General features: G+C 39.4%; 2 protein-coding genes and 1 pseudogene across 3 annotated transcripts; all 3 read right to left on the reverse strand.

The window, feature by feature from the left end:
- Nucleotides 1-159: 159 nt before the first annotated feature.
- epob (erythropoietin b) lies at nt 160-5,293 on the reverse strand. 2 transcript variants are annotated; one of them, XM_016273408.1, is made up of 5 exons: nt 5,147-5,293; nt 2,973-3,100; nt 2,808-2,894; nt 2,269-2,433; nt 160-954 (listed from the first exon to the last, which is right to left on the reverse strand). In XM_016273408.1, the coding sequence occupies exons 1-5, from the start codon at nt 5,160-5,162 to the stop codon at nt 793-795; spliced, it is 558 nt and encodes a 185-aa protein (XP_016128894.1). In that variant the 5' UTR covers nt 5,163-5,293; the 3' UTR covers nt 160-792. The 2 variants fall into 2 exon arrangements, with proteins under 2 accessions (XP_016128894.1, XP_016128893.1); XM_016273407.1 differs by having other exon boundaries at nt 160-957.
- Nucleotides 5,294-8,183: 2,890 nt separating this feature from the next.
- Nucleotides 8,184-9,446, reverse strand: LOC107586153 (endonuclease domain-containing 1 protein-like; annotated as a pseudogene).
- A 3,148-nt stretch (nt 9,447-12,594) lies between these two features.
- LOC107586200 (endonuclease domain-containing 1 protein) lies at nt 12,595-14,025 on the reverse strand. Its single transcript, XM_016273466.1, has 2 exons — nt 13,735-14,025; nt 12,595-13,194 (listed from the first exon to the last, which is right to left on the reverse strand). Exons 1-2 carry the CDS (start codon nt 14,023-14,025, stop codon nt 12,595-12,597), a joined length of 891 nt encoding a protein of 296 aa, XP_016128952.1.
- Between the last annotated feature and the right edge of the window lie 107 nt (nt 14,026-14,132).

The raw sequence follows: 14,132 nt of genomic DNA on the forward strand, positions 1-14,132 counted from the left end.
CAATCGTATCCACTGTATAAACAGGTGCAAGCTCATTCATCCAATCATATCCCTCCACCCACGATTCTGAAGACCCTTATTAGATTTTCATTTGAAGGTTTACAGATACTAAAGCTTCTTTTCGACAAAAGACATTAAATCGTAATGAATGTTTATTTTATTCACTTACATAATTTATGTATACTTGCAGTTTTATTTAATCTTCCTGTTTTGTCCTCTAGATGGAAGCATACTTCATACCACAGCAGCCACACAGCATTGTGTCCACATGGTAATCCTCAAAACAAGACATTTGGTCTTGCTGTTAAATGTACACATCTCAGGAAGGACAGGTCCTGTAGTATGCGTACACATAAGGGACACTGCCTACTAAAAAATGAACAAATAACAGCACAATTCATGAATTTGTAGAAAATTGAACATACAAATATAATTAAATAAAAGTGTCTCAGGTGTACTGTAGTCCAGGTGGCTGGATACAGCCTGCCAAGCTGTTCGCCACACTGATATAAGCCTTTGAGTCCACTTGTGGACTCTGAAATGTTCCTCTGCAGGTTCTTCTGCCATGTTCACCTTGTTGAATAAGTCAAGGTGTCACGACCGTTTTACTTCACTCTACACGTGATGCATTCTCTAGAAACATGACTACAGGCTTTCGAATGCAGAAGACCATTTAAAGAGTGACACCTGGAACTCATAAGCTCTTTAAGATTGAGTAACAAGTCACAATCAAGTGTTCGTGTCTGAGTTTGTGTGTATCACTGACTGCTGTAAACAGTTCCTGAGTTCGCATCAGCTGTTTTGCCGTTGGCAGGCTGGTGCAGCTGAAAGCAGGAGTCTGACTTTCCCACGCAGGAAACTGCTCTGCACCTGCAGAAGTTCTGGGAGAGAGGAGACCTCCTGCGACTGTGTGCTGGCAGGAGCTGAATCATCTGAAAGAACTGTGGATCTGGCCTGCTGTGGAAACAGAACAGACTCATTAGGGAAAATGTATCTAAAAAAATTCTAAAATGGATAGATTGCAGCTCTCAAATCTGATTGGATCACCTCGTTAAAAAAATCACAACACATGAAACAAACCAAGACTGTTTGTACTGCTAAAATCAACTACTGTTAACAGCTTTGGCTACTAAGCTAGTTTCCCCTTCCATTTCAAGTGTATTGTGTACTCGTATATATATATATATATATATACACTAGTACAGGGCTGTCCAAATTCGGTCCTGGAGGGCCGGTGTCCTGCAGAGTTTAGCTCCAACTTGCCTCAACACACCTGACTGGAAGTTTATAGCTATGTCTCATTTAGAAGGCTGCACCCTCCGGAGGTCGAATCCTCTGGAGGTCGAATCCTCTGTAGGATGCATATACGAAGTGTCCTCAACCTAGAATTAAACGAGACGGCCTTCGTAGGACAGGTGGAAAAGGAAACCGGAAGTATCACGTTGCTATGCCAACACATTTAGAGCATCGTTGCGCTCTCACACTACTTAAATTAAGGAAAATTATTTCTAAATTTGGAAAGTAATTTGAAAAAAAAAATGCTTTTACTTGTTTTATTTTGTTCAATGTTTGAGGAGCTGCAGCGTACCTACAGTAGGCATTCTATTAGAGAAAAAAGGAGGAGGATATTAAAAACAAAGTTTATCCGTTTTTACCGAGGCGAATTAAGGTAAGTTGTAAACACCACATCTGTGCTTGTGTGTACGTTACATCTGCCGGCGCCGGCATTTTTCAAATTAACAACGGTTGTTCACAGCGACGCAAAGCATTGTGGGTTATCTGTAGCAGCGAAGGATACACCTCATGCATCTTCCGAAATCCTGTGAAAGAAGGTCGCATTCGCATTCACCCTACTTGCTTTTCTGAAATGAAACAGCCTCGATGACGTATGCAGCCTTCGAATGCGACCTCCGGAGGACGCAGCCTTCTAAATGAGACACAGCTTATATGCCTAGTAAGAGCTTGATTAGCTGGTTCAGGTGTGTTTAATTAGGGTTGGAGCTAAACTCTGCAGGACACCGGCCCTCCAGGACCGAGTTCGGACAGCCCTGCTCTAGTATTATATTTTAACAATGATTCATTATATTTTGGCACAGTGGGAAATATAACTCCAATTGTATTCGTCATATACACCTAGGATGGCTTGAGGGTGAATAAATCATTGGGTAATTTTCATTTTTGGGTGAACTATCCATTTAATGTCAGAATAGACCTTACTGTGGACAGACACATGTGCTCATAGTCACAACACATCAGTGGTTACAACACCTGTAAATCAAGACTGTGCAGGATCTGGCTGAGGCTGTGGATGTTACTGATGTTGTTATCCAGTGCATTGGCCAGACGAGAGTTGCTCACTGCTTTCATTGCTGTACTCAGGGCCTGAACCAGCAGAGACAGTCCAGTCTGGACCTCCACGGCCTGCTCATGAACCTGGACACATAGATTTACACTATGAATGAGTAGAAATACTTTCAATGTAATACACTGGCTTTAATCGTCTATAAAATACACAAATACTTCAAATTAGGAGGTATCGCTGATATGATGATAACATGAGAAATGCATGGGAAAACTGATAAAAATGGATTTGTACGAGGAATTAATATATCAAAGCCTTTTTAAAGTACCTTTACAAGTAAATATAAACAATAAAAGAGTTTGTGCATGATGCATATTGATGTTTTTGTATTATGTTGTATTACTTATTTGCATAATGGTGGTTTTAAGTATCTAATGTGTATATAAATATGTATGTAAACATTAATTTTTTTTATATTAAACACAGCTAGTGCATCATGACTCACGTCTATATGTTCCCAAAAAGCAAAGTCAACACTAGTCAGCGGTACAAAGTAGGATTTCATCGCTCCACAGCCTCCTCTGCAACCTCGCTGAGAGAAAAAGAGACAGATGGACTGATGTTTCTGAAAATAACCTGACATGCTGTGTGAAACACATAAAGACCTCACCATGATGACTTCAGAATCTCGAGCTTCTCGTACAAAGTGTTCCAGAACCCTCAGGTCACAGATGGGTCGGAGGGGAGAGACCTGGTTTCCACCCAGCCACACAAACACTATCAAAACCGACACCAGACCTAAACAGACAAATAAACACTGTTATCGCAAATACTTTTACAATTACAGTTGAACCGCTGATGTCACATGGACTATTTTAACAATGCCCTTACTAACTTTCTGGGCCATAAAATGTTTCAGTTCCGTTGCTGTCTATGCAGGGTCAGAAAGCCCTCGGATTTGATCAAAACTATCTTAATTTGTATTCCGAAGATGAACGAAGGTCTTACGGGTTTGGAACTAGTAATCAATGACAGAATTTTCATTTTGGGTGAACTGTCTCTTTAATTGTGTCTTATGAGTGAATCAAATCGTTTACTCAATCAATTTGCTAAAAACCACAAATCATTTGCACGTCTCTAATATTCCTGCTCTGTTTCACAGCTGCTGAGCATGGATTGAAGAACACAGATAAACCATATATTGTCACAATCTTATGTCTATTCTATTGATACTTCATCGGTCAAACCATCTTTATCTGCATTTTATTCAGCTACAGCAATAACTGGATGCCTTTGTCCATATAAGGGATTTCCTGGAAGTATACATCCATATCCATATGGTTTTTCTCTAGTGTAGAGAAGTGTACAGGAGTTACATTTTTTCTCTCAGTGAATGCATAAGATTTCCTGACAAAAATTAAGAAATTACTGTCACAATTTTTTTTATCATAACTATTTAACATTTTAAAATGAAACCTTAGACATTTCTAATGATTGATAGCTATAGGCTCCCTGCATGATACCAGGTCACCCTGCAGTTTTCTGTAAAATAAATGTTTTCTGTAAAATACAATGATATAACAATTATTATATTTATTCTTAAATACTGTTTTGTATATTATAGTGTAGGGCTGTACGATTAATTGAATGTGATTGTCATGCGCATCTTGTCAGTAAAGCCGGTTCTGTGATTAGTAGTAAATCTCCATCACGTGCTTTCAGATGGAGCAGCGTTTACTACACAGAGCGGTAGTTTGCTGACAAGCTATGCAAAATCGCATTTATAATCGCAGACGATTTAATCGCGCGATTATGAAATCGAAGAAATCGTTCTGCGATTAAGAAAACAGTTTGTGTAGCTTGTCAGTGAAATATGGCTCTGTGTAGTAAATGCTGCTCCATCTGAAAGCATGTTTTAGATTTTCAAGAAAACACTATTTATTATGTTTTTTTAAACCTTTTGAATTACAGGTAGTGTCCTCATAAACCACCTTCATATTGTAATACCTGTGTCATACCCATGTCATTACACAAATTTGTGTCCTCATAAACCACCCAAACCAGTGCACACACACACACACACACACACACCAATTATGTTGAAAAGTCAGTGCTGAATAAAAAGCTTTCAAAATATTTTTTTTTCTCATAATCCTTATTTCATATCACCCAGGTCGATATAATAATGTTACATCTCACCCCAGGGTATGTTACAACTAACCTATGGGGTGAATTGTAACATTTCACTCCTTGTGTTTGAAACTAAACCGTTCATTATCTGTTTGTGCTGCAAAGACAATTATGTTGAAAAGTCAGTGCTGAATAAAAAGCTTTCAAAATATTTTTTTTCTCATAATCCTTATTTCATATCACCCAGGTCGATATAATAATGTTACATCTCACCCCAGGGTATGTTACAACTAACCTATGGGGTAGGGATGGGCGTATCGATCCAAAGTATCGATATATCGATATTGACGCGAGTATCGAAAGTATCGATACTCAAACTAAAATATCGATACTAAGGTGTGTTTTATTTACCAGTGATTTTGTTAATTCAAAAAAAAAATGCGTACAATATGCATTGAATTGGACGAATAACCTTTGTTAGCGAGTAATTGTATAGACCGTTCATTATCTGTTTGTGCTGCAAAGATAACAACTGCGTCATTTAATAGCAGGCACTTGTAACTAGTTTAAATCACAATTTGAATGCACTGGCTAACTCCAAGATACAGACAGAAATGTCAAAAATGTTACAACCATCCCCGGACTCCCCTATTATTACGACGTCACAAAAGTGTTCTGCTTTAATTGCTCCACCTTATAAAAAGCTTAGCTTACCTGAAAATGTTTGCATCCGCAAGCTGCATTTTTATGATGCATAATGCTCTTAAATCCTTAATTGCGACTTTTCTTGTTGCACCCTTCAGCTCCTGCACAGATTTGAGCTCAGCACACTCAGCACACAGTATGCGTGACCCTGTTCCTCTGGAGACCTTGATGGTATTCCAGCGCACGCCGTTCTGTCTGTGCTGTTTGACTGTCACTGTGTTGCTCAATATACAGTCAGAGTTTCTGTGTACAATCCCGTGACAACAGTGATCTCACGTTTGAGGGTTCATTTGTTAATCTTTACTAGAAGCACTTATAATTCTTAAATCCTTAATTGCGACTTTTCTTGTTGCACCCTTCAGCTCCTGCACAGATTTGAGCTCAGCACACTCAGCACACAGTATGCGTGACCCTGTTCCTCTGGAGTCCTTGATGGTATTCCAGCGCACGCCGTTCTGTCTGTGCTGTTTGACTGTCACTGTGTTGCTCAATATACAGTCAGAGTTTCTGTGTACAATCCCGTGACAACAGTGATCTCACGTTTGAGGGTTCATTTGTTAATCTTTACTAGAAGCACTTATAATTTGGCGACTGTAAATTTAAACAAGCTAAACTAATAGATTGTGCCTTAGCTTAAACAATTTTAATGTTGTATTTATTTTTGTGTAGTTATTAAAACTATTATTATACAGTATTATATCGTATTTTCTAACTGTAAGAATGTCGAGGGGTTTTTTTGTTTGTTTTTTTTTTTTTTTTTTTTTTTTTTTTTGACAGCACCACCATCTAGTGTACAAATACTGAATTACAGCCAGCCATGGTTTTGGTCATAACTGTAGAAATAGTTTACCTTACTCAGGCATGGATTATGGCCCGGGCCCCTGGGCCCTCTTTAGCACTATGTCTTCTGAACACCTTGTAGCAGCTTTAATGTTGTATAGTTGGATCCCATGATAATTTTTAGACTGGGTAAAGTCCCTGCCTGGGGCATTATGATTAATAAGATAACAGGCATCTGACTTGTCAATGTGGTCTGATGATCTGGGATCAGGGGACTTTGGTCGTTTGCTTTGAGCCACATTTGCCAAGTCTTCCATAACAGTTAAAGACTCCATAGTATCTCCATCTTGCACAGAAACCAGCAGCAAAGAAAGCAAGAATCTCATTTATTATACTATGACTAGACACAAAATTACAACTGCCAATAATGATATTAACTAAAGACAATTTACAGAAAGGAATACAAGCAAAAAGAAGAATATGAGTTTGAGAGAGAGAGTTAAGGTTTACTCAGCCTTGTTCGCTTCATGGTATTTGCTTATCCTTCCTCATTTGTGTCTCTCTGAGATTAGATTGTGTCCTTAAAAATGAAAGGAATGTCCCACAAGCTTGCTAATCTCGTTCATGGTATTGGATTGCAGTGGTCAGTCATTGAAGACTCGTCCTGTGTGACCTGTGAATTATTTGTGCACTTTCATAAAGGCTGTATTTCCTAATGGTCCCATTTCTTAAATCAGGGGTCACCAAGCTCAATCCTGGAGGGCCGGTGTCCTGCCGAGTTGAGCTCCAACCCTAATCAAACACACCTGAACCAGCTAGTCAAGCTCTAACTAGGTATACTTGAAACTTCCAGGCAGGTGTGTTGAGGCAAGTTAGAGCGAAACTCTGCAGGACACCGGCCCTCCAGGACAGAGTTTGGTGACCCCTGCCTTAAAGTGTAGGGAGCTGTATTTGTGTTGCTTTAAAGAATAGATAGTTATTTAGAATATGTCACCATGATGTGGCAGATGCTCTTGTTTGACCATCCCAGTAAGTGCGGTTTTTAGTGGGTTTCAAGGCCCATCTGCACACAACAAATTCATCTACTCTTCATTTTATTTTTACCATGCCAATTATTTTCCCCCTCCATCCTTATAATGTTGAGCAATAATCACAAAATAATAAAACTTATTAAACTCAACATTGATAAAAGAGACATAGAGACATTTTCACCCAGTGTTTTTGAATATCTTATTTAAAGGTCTTGTAATAAAATTTCCTTTATATTCATTACTCTTTCTCTCCCTGTGTTTCTCACAATGTTATATTGATTTGATACATGTGTCAGTTACTGGACATGATGCCTGATATCAATCATAGATAATGGTGATGAAGCAATCCATATTTTGCTGTAATGTTGAAAATCAACTAGAAATTTCTCCTTAGGTATTTTATTGGTTTGTATCAGTCATGTTTATTGAAAGAACAAAATGAAAATACCAAAGAAATAAAGTATGTTGGTAAAGTATGACAAGTCAGGGTTTTATTTTTTATTTTTCACATACCATTTTATACCACACAAAATCAGCCTTTTCAGCTTTAAAAAAACTCAACCTAAAACTTAAGGCGGTGCCAGTGAGTTACTGAACATGTGTATGTGAACTGAGTCAGTTTGTCATGATTACACTATGCATATATAGGATGATTAATGTTAAGATAAAAGCAATAAAACTGTTGTAGGCAGAGAGCTGACAGGAAATATGTTACTTACACAACCATTGTTTTACACCATGAAGTGACAAATTTCCCTTTATTATCCTCAATATGGCTACTGAATTAAATAGTTTTATAAGTCTATATTCTGTACATTACCATTCAAAGTTTGGGGCCAGTAAGATTTATTTATTTTATTTTATTTATGTGTCACATGACCCTTCAGAAATAATTTTAATATACCGATTTGCTGCTCAAGAAACATTTGTTATTATTATCAATGATGAAAACAGTTGTTGCTTGTTGCAGATGCTCCATAATATTTTTGTGAAAACTGATACATTTTTTAGGATTCTTTGATGAACATAAAGTTCAAAACAACAGCATTTATTTGAAATGTAATTTTCAGGAACAAAGCAAAGTTCTATTCATTAAAAAAAAATAAACTTACCTACCCCAAATATTTAAACAGTAGTGTATAACATTGCAAACCACTAAATTTAACATTCTGCAAAACTGACTCTACAAAATTTCTAAATAATTGTACAGTAATTTACAGAGAAGCTACAGGAAAGAAGAAAGGAAGAAAAATGAAACCACAACCAAAGCTATAAGCTGAACGTAAGACAGATCATTTGGCATAATGAAGGTAGGCAGGAAGAGGTGAAGGTGAGTTGCAGTTATCATAGAACAGCTGGAAGTTCTTGTCCACGGACATTTTGTTTATCAGGTAGTTCTCCAGATCCTGCACTGTGAGCTCTTGGACTCTGTTTCCCTCCTTTGCGTTCTTGGCAAGGGCTGCTTGGGTCGGAAAGCGGATGCGTACATTGTGTGGTGCGTTCCTGTCATAGTCAGTGCAGCAGTAGGCAGACCACACTTCTTCAGGGATGCCAACACGGTCCTGGTTGTTGCGTCGGATCATGTTTCCAGTAGTGGTAACCCCAGTTACAATGTAGGCTGTGCCCCGGCAGAAATTGTTGAGGCGCACACGGATGTGCTCTTCGTGTTCCCGCCATGGTCCGATGTTGAACTCACGTATTTCTGGCACGACGTTGGTGAGCGCATAGGTAGCTGCTCGGTCCTGGGGGTCTGACTGGTGCTGGTCTGGATTCAGATGACCTCTCTCATACAGAACCACATCGGAGTAGTCATCCAAAACCGCCTGGCTGTCCTCAAACTTCATGTGTAAGTATCCGGTAGGGAACGGCAACATGTTCCCATTCCCATCAAGCTCTGCAAGCTGGGAAGAAGGTCAACACTTCATTGCAATTGTAACAAAGAAAGGCAGTCCTCAAACTCTCAGATAAAAGGTACAAAGGCTGTCACTGGGGTTTCAAAACGTACACCTCCAAGGGTTCATTTTAGTACCTTTTGAAAGGGACCATCCCAGGGACAGTTTTTGTACTTTTTATTCTTAAAGTGAATAGTTTCATACCTGAGGTTCATACATCCAGGGATAGTCCACACGCCGATCGCCCTCTGTTTTCTTGAAGGTGTATGCGGAGTAAACCGGGATACGGTTTTTGGAGTCGTACAGGGTCACGTATCTGGGTTTGTCAGCGTAGCGCTGGCAGATCTTCTTGTGCATGCTTTCTTTGATGCCTCGTGGTGGAGTGCCCATATACAGCGAGTCCTTGCATCTCTCAACATGGTTGAAGTCTTCAACCACGGTTGCAGTTCCCCAGTGTTCAGAGAGCCATGTTGTGATGGCAAGGACCAGAAGGATGACGGAGGGATGCATTTTAGTCAAAGGAGCTTCTCGACAGTCTTACTTGAGTGCTTCTTTGATAGAATGAATGAGTGAGAGGAATTCGAAGCTGGTTACTTTGAATAGCATTGATTAGATAAGCAAAACAGAACCGGTGAGACTTTGCCTGAAAGAGAAGAGCGTGTCATCCAGGTGAACTTGTACAGATGGGGCTTTACATGGATCTAGGATACAACATTTCAACATTTTGATACATTTTCACATTGCTATTTTTTTTAGCTCAAGGAAAACCACATTTATACAGATCCTTTTCAATCCTGCATGTTGAAAGTGGGGCCTCCATGGATCGCATTTGTTGGCCCGGAACATCCTATAGATGCTCAGTCAGGTTGAGATCTGAGGAATTTGGAGGCCAAGTCAAAACCTTGAACTCTGTCATGTTCCTCAAACCATTCCTGAACAATTTTTGCAGTGTGGCAGGGTGCACTCTCCTGCTGTAAGAGGCCACTGCCATCAGGGAACACCATTGCCATTAGGGGTGGTCTGCAATAATCTTTAGGGATTATGTGGTATGTGACAAAGTAAAATTCCCATGATGCCAGGACCCAAGGTTTTCCAGCAGAGCGTTGCCCAGCGCATAACACTGCATCCCAAAGCTTGCCATCTTCCCATAGTGCATCTGCTGTCATCTCTTCCCCAGGTAAATGATGCACATGCACCCAGCCATCCATCAGATCTAAAAGAAAGCATTATTCATCAGACCAGGCAACCTTATTCCATTGCTCCATGGTCCACTTTTGACTCTCACATGCCCATTGTAGGCACTTTTAGCGGTGGACAGGGGTCACCATGGGCACTCTGACCAGTCAGTGGCTATGTAGCCCAATACATAACATACTGTGATGCACTGTGTGTTCTGACACCTTTCTATCAGGGCCAACATTAAGTTTTTCAGCAATTTGATTGGACCAGATGGGCTGGCCTTCACTCCCCATATGCATCAATGAGCCCTGGATACCCAAGTCCCTGACGCCGGTGTTCCAGTTGACCTTCCTTGCACCACTTTTGGTAGTTACTAGCTATTGCATACTGGGATAAATGTATGTATATAACCATGTATGTGACAAATAAAAAAATCTTGAATCTTGGGATACATGTGTGTGTGTGTGTGTGTGTGTGTGTGTGTATGTGTATGTGTATGTTAGATAAGTTTTTCAGCAATTTGATTGGACCAGATGGGCTGGCCTTCACTCCCCATATGCATCAATGAGCCCTGGATACCCAAGTCCCTGACGCCGGTGTTCCAGTTGACCTTCCTTGCACCACTTTTGGTAGTTACTAGCTATTGCATACTGGGATAAATGTATGTATATAACCATGTATGTGACAAATAAAAAAATCTTGAATCTTGGGATACATGTGTGTGTGTGTGTGTGTGTGTGTGTGTGTGTGTGTGTGTGTGTGTGTGTGTGTGTACTCCAGGGTAAATCACACAAGTAATAGTAATCCTCTCATTTTAACCATTTTAACCGGCAACTTTCTTTGGAAGGAGTAATCGATAAAAGGAGGGAGAGACATGATGGTTCAGGAAAATGCTGTGCAGAAACCTTATCACAAATTCCCAGAACAAACTATTATCTCTCTCTTTCTCCATGTAAATGCAGGTCCTCTTTTCTGTAGAGCTAATCATCTTTATGGGTGACTTGTATGGCTGTCTTATAAAATGTAAATCAGGCTATTCTGTACTCGCCATCGTGAGAGAACAAACAGTCCTCAATAGAGTGTGAAGAGGTGATGAAAGAAAAAGGAATACAGAGATAAGCCTGTCTGTATGGAGTCTGTGTCCTGTGCAAACAAGGGATTAGGAAGGAATGGGGCTCCGCTCACTGCCTCTTTATGCCACTTTAATTTGGTTATCTGATACTACATGAGCTATCTCACATTCATAAAATTGTTAATCTTATATGCACACACAAAAGCAACTTTTACCTTTGAAAAGAATCAATAGAGAGTGTACATATTAAATTGATCAAGCCGCAGGAGTTTGATATCAGCTTTATTTTGAAAATATTTATCCAGAACACCTAGAACTTTTATGTTGTTGAGTCATGTTTTTCATGTTTTTATATTGATAATTGACAGACTGCAGGCAAACAGAGAAGATTAAGTGGTCAATTTTTATTTTAGAAGAGTTACAGTATTCAGATAAATTGCAGTAAACATGCTTACAAAGTGAGAAAAGATTTAGTTGTTGCAGTTTTGTAAAGCAGTTAATGGACCTAATAAAACCCCTAAGGCCCCAGATGATTATAGTCAATAAATCTCTCTCATTTCATCACTCTTTTCAGTCCTCTCATGTATCTTAATTAGAAGATATAAAATATTTCTGAAACTGAAATTGGATCTTCATTCTACCAGTCAAGGCTGAAGGAAATGGATACAGATTTTTACCCTTCAAATGAAATAAAAAAAGATGAAAAGTGAATAGTGTCATATCCAATTATTTTAGTTTTTTGCCCATAATCATACACAGTTAAGTAAAATGCATCTTAGGGAATATTCTTCAGGGTCTGATTCTCAAAATGTTCTTTAATTGATTTCTAGGTTTTTAAAGCACAGACACTACCAATCAAAAGTTTGGGGTCCGTTATTCATTTAGTTAGTTAGTTAGTTTTTAATAAAATTGTTTTATTCAGCAAGGATGCATTAAACTGGACAAAATTTCCAATTAAAAAAATGGATAATGGTTTCCAAAAAAATATTAAACATGAACTGTTTTCAACATTGATAATAATAATAAGAAATGTTTCTTAAGTGCCAAATCAGTATATTAGAATGATTTCTAAAGGATCATGTGACACTGAAGACAGCTGATGAAACTTCAGCTTTGCTATCACAAGACAAATTCAGTTTTAAAATATATTAAAATAGAAAGCAGTTATTTTAAATTATAATAATATTTCACAACATTACTGTTTTATCTTTCATCAAATAAATGCAGCCTTGGTAAACAATAATAGACTTCTTTCAAATAATCTCACTGACCCCAAATTTTGAACGGAAGTGTAGATGCAAAAATTGTTTTGTAAAGAACTAAAGAATGTTTTCAGTGGAATCTAAAATGGCTTTTTCTGTGTCATTAGGTTGTAAAATATGGAATCTTTTATTTAAGAGCATATGGAAGAATATTCATTCTACAGAACACAATTCTGACAGTTGAACGATTTTTGTTTATGAATTTAGGTATCAACAGGATAGAGAAACAAGATGAAGACACCTAAGTCTGGACTGCCATTATGGCATCATTAGGCTCACAGTTCCCAAAGAAAATCTGAAACCTCTTGTCCACAAAGGTGTTCTTCTTCAAAAAATCTTCCAGTTGCTGCACAGACATCTCTATGACCTCTGCTCCTTCTTTCTCGTTGAGCCCATGAGCTGCGAAGACCGGGAATTTGGATCGCTCATCGAACGGGGCATTGTGATCGTAATCTACGCAGCAGTATGCCGACCACAGGTAGGTAGGAACAGCCACTCGGTCGATGTTGTATCTACGGATCATCCTACCAGATGTGGTGACCCCCGTGACTATGTACGCCTTACCGCGGCAGTAGTTGTTGAGTCGACGGCGGATGACGTGCTCGTGTTGCTTCCAGTGGCCCACGTTGAACTCACGGACCTGTGGGACGACATTGGTGAGGGTGTACGTGGCTGCCTTGTCATCGGGGTGAGCCTGGTGCTCGTCGGGGTTCAAATGGCCTCGTTCGAAATCAACAATGTTTGAGTAGTCTTCCAAGATGGCCTGGGCGTCTGAAAAACTGTCGTGGACATCATTGGGAGGAAATGGCTGCATCTCACCAGAGTCTGATTCTGTGGAGAGCTACAGAGAGTACAGAGTATTTATGTAACAACAACAACAACAGAATTTCAAGATATTTTAAACAGTAAGTACATAAAATATGTACCTTATGGAAAATATAACTATACAATCAGCCTAAATGTATTTGATGGTTTTGTTTGTAAAGGTGGGTTTGGTGCTTTTCATGGTCAGGGTGGGAGACCAGCAAATCAGCTTCCCTGCTGGTAAAAACAGCTTAAGATGGCTTGCTGGCTGGTCTTAGTTGGTTTAAACTGGTCTCACAGCAAGGCCAAAATGGTGTTCAACTGGTTTAGCTGTTTGGCAGCTGGTTTCACAGTCTGACCAGTTGGAAAGTGCCCGAAGCATGTTTAAAACCAGCCAACAGACCACAATAATAGACCAGATGAGATCAGTTCAGTTTTTTCAGCAGGTTGAGTTGAAAAGAATTGCTCAAAATCCAAACCTTGTTTTTCATGCCTTGTTTTTGTGCATCAAGTCTACAAAGCTATTGATACAGTGGTTAAAACTTTACTCATTATGAGTGAAATGAGAACTGGTTACCTGAGGCTCGAACATCCAAGGAACATCAACCTTCTTGAAGCCGTCGGAGCGTTTGAAAGTGTACGCAGAATACACCGGGATGTGATCCACCACATCATACAGAGTGACATACCGGGGCTTGCCGTTATAACGCTGGCAGATCTTTTTCAGTGAGCGGTTCTCCAGACCCCGCGGGGGAGTGCCCATATACATGAATTCACGGCATTCAGGTGAAAAATCTTTCTGCACTTCTGAGCGCACAGTGACGAGCAGAAAGCAGAAAAACACCAGCAAAACAGTCCGGTGATCCATTATATTGAAATGAAACAGCTCTCCTTCAAAATCTCCTTTGAATAACTCCTTAGAAAGTGTCCCGGGGTGCTCATTTGCCATACAATGATAGTCAAATAACTGCTCGC

The sequence above is a fragment of the Sinocyclocheilus grahami genome, unplaced genomic scaffold, assembly GCF_001515645.1.
Source record: "Sinocyclocheilus grahami isolate Dianchi unplaced genomic scaffold, SAMN03320097.WGS_v1.1 scaffold78.1, whole genome shotgun sequence".
Lineage (NCBI taxonomy): Eukaryota > Metazoa > Chordata > Actinopteri > Cypriniformes > Cyprinidae > Sinocyclocheilus > Sinocyclocheilus grahami.

Coding starts and splice junctions, on each gene's coding strand:
- LOC107586200 (XM_016273466.1), bottom strand. CDS start 14,025: ATGGATCACCGGACTGTTTTGCTGGTGTTTTTCTGCTTTCTGCTCGTC. Junction 13,195..13,734: donor CTTGGATGTTCGAGCCTCAG/GTAACCAGTTCT, acceptor TACTCTCTGTAG/CTCTCCACAGAATCAGACTC.
- epob (XM_016273407.1), bottom strand. Junction 2,434..2,807: donor CTTTTTGGGAACATATAGAC/GTGAGTCATGAT, acceptor CTATGTGTCCAG/GTTCATGAGCAGGCCGTGGA. Junction 958..2,268: donor TGCACAGTCTTGATTTACAG/GTGTTGTAACCA, acceptor CTGTTTCCACAG/CAGGCCAGATCCACAGTTCT.